Here is a 6,000-nt window from a genome sequence, read left to right on the forward strand (position 1 = left end):
GCTGACTAGTACTCTAGAACGGCTTTCCAGCAGCTGTCATTGAAATAAAAAAAATCCCCCAGCACCAACACCTGTCCCTAATTACAGTAAGCATGATTATTTTATCCATAGCCTGGACTCCATCTAGTGCTTGGAGGTATAAATGTATAGAAATAATACCTAATTAAAGTTGCAAGCAGCAGCGGTGGTCAGGCCCTGTCATTGACGTGCTGGTCTTTGAAGTGATATTTTATGCAGGTCTCTGTTTCAGTGAGATAATATTGTATCAAGTACGTGACAGTTTGGCCATGTTTAAATGTATGCTATGAAGCTGTTTTACTTTGCTGATGGTGGGAGCTTGTGGTGTGGATGTCAGAGTATTTCTGCTCCAGTATGGGTTCTGGTCAGGGCATGGAATACAGAAAACTAAGAATAAGGAAGTTTTTAATGGCTGCATGATTGAGTCTGGCCCTTGACCCTTCATGTGTTGAGCGTTTCCATATATCTATTCGCCAGCTGCTCCTCCTCCCTCAGTTGCCCTGTGGAATAATGAGTGGACAGCATTACCTCAAAGGTCACTGGCTTTATCTCCATCAGAGAACCTTCTCTGACTGCACATGTGAGCTGAATGTACTTGTGTGTACATTTCTCTGTGTGTGCGCGTTTCCTGAAAGGTCATTTGTCAACCTCCAACGTTTGCTTCATGATCAGAGATGGTTTGCATATAGAGCTTTCTTTTCACGCTGTGATCGATGGCCATGTCCAAATACCAACAGTTAAACGTCTGCTGGCCCTCGCTACATGGAGCCCCGGGGGAAACGCCCCGTTTAGACCACATGGTTGAACATGTCCACACATAAGTTCAGGCATCTGCTTCTGTCTTTATGTTCCTCACCATGGCTTCTATGCGGACTCAGTGTCTCCATTCCTGTAGTTTGGCTGATCTAACCATGTTTACCACACACACGTGTGACCCTGACACGTCCCCTCTCAGCTGGGGAGCAGCAGACACCTCACTGCATGTAAGGGAAGGAGCAGATGGAGGGGGGGGACAATAGACAGAGAAAGAGATGGAATGAAGACGAAGAGAGCATTGGGAGATGCAGAAGGACAAGAAAGATTAAAGGTGTCTCCCCAGTCTCTTTGCCTGGAGGGGCGGGGGGGCTTGGATGTAGAGGAATGGTGATCATGATCAGCCTTGGAGCGGAGTGGGTACATTTGATGTCAGAGAGGGACTTTAGCCCACCTGCTAATGAATGGAGAGATGATCTCGTTGTGAGAGGAATGTGCATGCTGTGTAGATCTGAACCATCAGAGACACACCTCTCGGATGACGACCAATAATCAGCAAGGTCACAGCCTGTGAAAAGGTGATTCAAGTTGTTGTTTAATCTGGGAAAAATCTGGATTATCTGCCAACATTTGAGAATTTTAAAACTGAAATAACTGATAACATGGAGGTTTAGTCGCGTTGCTTTTCATACAGCAAATAATACTCTAGGTTGGTGAAAGTGCATCCTGTGGAGGGAACAGGACTGCATCATCTGACACCCCTCACATCTAACACATAGTCAGAAACAAAAAGCCAATCCCACAATGGCTCCTTCCTGAAGACAAATGGGACTGTGGTAGATGAGCTGCCGTGTGTCCAGACAGCGCAGGCGTGCAGGCTTACAAAAAAAACTAATTACTGCTGCTGTTCTTATGCTATAGCCCTGCAAGGGGCAGGTAGAATGCTGGCCATGTCCACCATCTTAGTTTAGCATGTTAGCGTGCTAACATTTGGTAAAAAGCAGCACACACAAAGTATAGCAGACACTGATGGCAGTGTTGTTGGTACTGCAGGTATTTAGTCATAAACCATACCAAATGGAAACATTTGAAATGTTAATCTGATGATGGCGCCAGAACAGACGACCACCAAAGTTATTCCAGTTCATCCTGAGGGGAACCTGAATGTCATGGCCATCCATCCAATAGCTGTTGAGATATTTCAGTCTGGACCTAAAATATGTCAACCTCATGAAAACTCAGGGCATCATCAAAGTCTTTAGGATGTATCATCTAGGAACATGAATATATCTGATCTAATCTCTCAAATATATGTTGAGATATTTCAGTGGATTATTTAACACTTAAATCCTCCCTATACTGGATAATAATTAAATAAGAATAAAATAAGCTGTAAGTAAATAAGCTGTAAATCACAAGCTAAACAGTAAATGTCACACAGCACTACAGAGACGTTGACCATGTAACTCTGTCTCTGTCCCATGTAACTCTTTATATACAGTATATATAGATATATATATAGATATATATAGAGGTAGGTAGGTAGAGAGAGAGAGAGATCTGATTCTGTTCTGTTGTGCTGTTCTTGAACATGCTGTGCCATGTGTTTGCAGGTGATCCACAAACATTTCTACCTGAAGCGAACTGAGATCATGTCCCAGTGTGAGGAGTGGATCGCTGACATCCAGCAGTACAGCAGCGACAAGAGGGTGGGCCGCACCATGTCCCATCATGCTGCTGCACTAAAGGTAATGTCTTTAAATATGCTCCGTGGGTTTGCTATTTTGGGTTCTTAGACCGCATTCCTCCCTTCACTCTGCAACGTGCTCCTAATGTTACCTGTCTGTCTGTCTGTCTGTCTTGTCCCTGCAGAGACACACGGCCCAGCTCAGGGAGGAGCTTCTGAAGCTGCCGTGCCCCGACGGCCTGGAGGCCGCCAGCGACGAGTTCTCCCTCCTCCTCAAAGAGCTGCCCAATCAGGACGCAGAGAAGCCTGGGGGCAGCCAGGATGGCCCCTGCAGCGAGGGCCAGCTATGAGCCCCAGCACCTCCTCCCTCCTTATGATGATTATTACTCTCGAAAGGACTTGATGGCTTCTGAGCACAAGCCACCACTTTGTCAATATTTGTATGTAAAGATCTAATAGGCGGGGATGTGGGAACCAGAACGCGGTGAGACGAACTATGAAGTGTGCTACGCCCTTATGGAAAAACTTTTATTTACCTGTAAAAGAGTGTAAACATTTTGTGCTTTTTTCCAATTGTGAAATAACCACTGATTGGTATGTTATTAAACTTGTTTATGTATACATAATGGCAGAGAAAAAAATTACAGAATATATAAGGGAAACTACCTTTAGAGAAGAATGTTTACTGAATGTTAATTTTTTTTTTTTTTTTTTTTTGACTGGTAGAGTGAGAACAGTTGTAACCAAGGATATTGGTCATTCTTTAAGGATAATATTTAAAAAAGGAGAGAAAAAGAAAACCCACGTAACCGAATCGGAGATAAAAACCATTGTTTCATTTCATTTCTCTGGGATCATATCCTCTCCAATAAAGGCTGAGATCGACATTCTTAAATGCTGTTATCCCTTTTACAGGCTCCAAATTAAAAAGCACCATGCTCTGGATAAACTTTTGTTGCCTCTCAGAACTTCTCCATGACCATTTTCCATCGACATGCCTGTAGATCATAAGACTGTGTGTCAGAGCCACATGGGAAATGTATTTTGAAGGCCTGTGCATGTGTATGTGTGTTTTCTGTGCGTGTGCAACAATCCCCAGTGAGATACAAAGCTGTGATGTGCCTTTGATCTACACCATACCACCAAATACTCCAACAGAGTACCTTTACTGATTTCTTTGCTATTTCTACAAAATTAATAACTCTGCTCCGTCTGACATACAAATTGCTTTGATCTTTTTCATTATGTTGAACTTCAGTGATCAAAAAAATGCACTTTCTATTTTACTCACTCCTTAGAACAGTCACATACTCCTTTTGCTAGGACATTAAATGGAGCTTGAAAGTATGGCTTGATTGTGCGAATGCTTCTTTCTGCGATTGACAGGACATCAGCCAGAAAGAGACAGGAAGTCCCGGAGAGACACTGACACGGGACAGCTGAGCAAAGATGTCGGCTGGAAAACAAGTTGTTGCAATGATGACTTGTCAGTGTCTCGTCAAATGAGGATACTTGAATACTCTTGCATGATATCCATCTGTCACTGTCAGTGCATTCGAGTAGTATAGTAGGAAGTATTGGGATTGTATTATGTGGGTGTATTCGTCTGCCTTTTTTGCTATTTTAGAGAGAGTTGCAACTTCATTTTCAGAATTTTGACAAACTCAACTTCTAAAATCCAGCTGTTAGTTTTAAAGGCCCTAAAAACTTCAAATCTGAATGTTTTTTTATAACTTCAAATATTCATGACTAAATAAGCAACATCACTAAAAAGACAAACCTCTTTATGTATTATTCAAGACTTAAGTCTAGTCGAGTATCTCATAAGGAGCTGATGGAGATTATGGGGTGGCAGGGCAGGTTTGTGTAAGTGGGGGCTCATTCAGTTTCAAATGCGATTCAAATTCTTTTTCTGAACGGCTTATATTTTTTCTAAAATCTAAAGCGTTCACTGAAAATTCCTTACAACTACATTTTTTACATTCATAAATATTTATAAATAAAAAAAAATATATAGGTAAAACTATAGAATTATAAACAACAAGATCACATACCAACATTAAATTCAACTCTGAAGACCAGGCATTTATCACTGATGGTGCATTTTTGGCAGAAGAGTGACGTTAAAATTTGGGAATACATCATTCCTGACCTCCGTGCGTTTCCGCTACCAAGCTGGAAAAACCTGACTCTTGGAGCCAAAAGGCCCCCCAAGCATCCAAGGTACCGGAGACATCTGAACCTCTGGTCAGCTTAGGAGCTCAGGCTACGTTCAGACTGCAGGCAAAAGTGGGCCAAATCAGATTTTTTGGGCGGGTCCAGTGACCAGTTCAGACTTGTTCAGAAGTAGTGTGAACACTCAAATCAGATGTAGACCACTTCCATATGTGGTCCTGAATCAGACCCAGGTCTAATTTTTTTTCCAATGCAGCCACAGTGTGAACAAGATACTTCAATTCAATCAAAACTAGAAGGATCATACCGTAACCGCTCCGTTTTTGAAAAAATAGCAAACGAAATGGCAATCCACACAGACCTCTGTAGTGAATATGCAGTCATAACTCTGCAAAAGGCCAAAATAGCCACCTTCTCTTCATTCTTCTCCCCAGCACCTGCACATGCACCAGCGTGCTGCGTCTGATTGGTCTTTTGATCATGCGGGTCATTTCAAAACCGCAAACACTGGAATCTGATATAGGCCACGTTTTAAAAGGTCATGTGATCAGCCAAACAGAAATCAGATCTGACCAAAAAATCCAAATTAAGCATGAAGACTTGCGGTGTGAACGTAGCCTAGCAGTCCTGAGTCATAACATGATCTAAGTATACATAACTCACTCCCCTGGTGTCAAATGCAAATACTGTTAACAAAAGTATATATGAAAATACCTGTTAGTAGGTTCAACATATTACTGCATTACTATATAATACTGCAGTCTTATTCCTTTTGAGGGTCAACTGTGATAGAGATTCAGTCCTTTGGAACAGTTTCAATGGGATTGGAACAGGAAACAACACGAATTTGCCAAAATACTTATTTGCTAAAATCATGCCTACAGTTGTGAGAAAAAATATATAATTATATTGGAAACATCTGTGTATAAAACTAAACATCTAAAATGAGGTTTCATAACGACAAAAGACACGCTATAAAATGTAAGCATTACCTTCTACGTTTGAATAAAGAACAGAACGGTGCATTTAGTGACCGCAGACCTCCGGTCTCCAAAGACAGCACACAGCCACGTTCCCACCTGCTAGTGAAATCTGATCTGATTGGTCGGATCATAAGTGGACAGCTCTGAGGCAGCGATGTGGACTTGAAACTTGGGGCACGTTCAATCTCTAAACGGTGTGCACTGCTTTGCTACGCAGAACGGAAGACTTGGACTCGAGTCACCATTTTGATGACTTTGCGACTTGACAAAAGAATTACTTGAGACTCGACTCGACTTGAGGCATGATGACCCGGATGACTTGCGTGTGTTCAGAAGTTTGAATGGTAGCTGTAGTGGCGATTTGTCCTCCGATTAAATAAAACA

General features: G+C 42.1%; 1 protein-coding gene across 4 annotated transcripts in view; it reads left to right on the forward strand.

Annotated features, from left to right (window-relative positions):
* The window catches only part of birc6 (baculoviral IAP repeat containing 6), a 157,411-nt gene extending 153,606 nt beyond the window's left edge, over positions 1–3,805 (forward strand). For all 4 annotated transcript variants that reach the window (XM_028603907.1, XM_028603909.1, XM_028603910.1 and 1 more), the window contains exons 72-73: positions 2,385–2,519; positions 2,644–3,805. In XM_028603907.1, the coding sequence (XP_028459708.1) occupies positions 2,385–2,519; positions 2,644–2,808 (300 nt within the window). In that variant the 3' untranslated portion in view covers positions 2,809–3,805. The remainder of the gene's footprint in view (positions 1–2,384; positions 2,520–2,643) is intronic.
* The last annotated feature ends 2,195 nt before the right edge of the window (positions 3,806–6,000 follow it).

The sequence above is a fragment of the Perca flavescens genome, chromosome 17 (genome assembly GCF_004354835.1).
Source record: "Perca flavescens isolate YP-PL-M2 chromosome 17, PFLA_1.0, whole genome shotgun sequence".
In the NCBI taxonomy this organism is placed as follows: domain Eukaryota; kingdom Metazoa; phylum Chordata; class Actinopteri; order Perciformes; family Percidae; genus Perca; species Perca flavescens.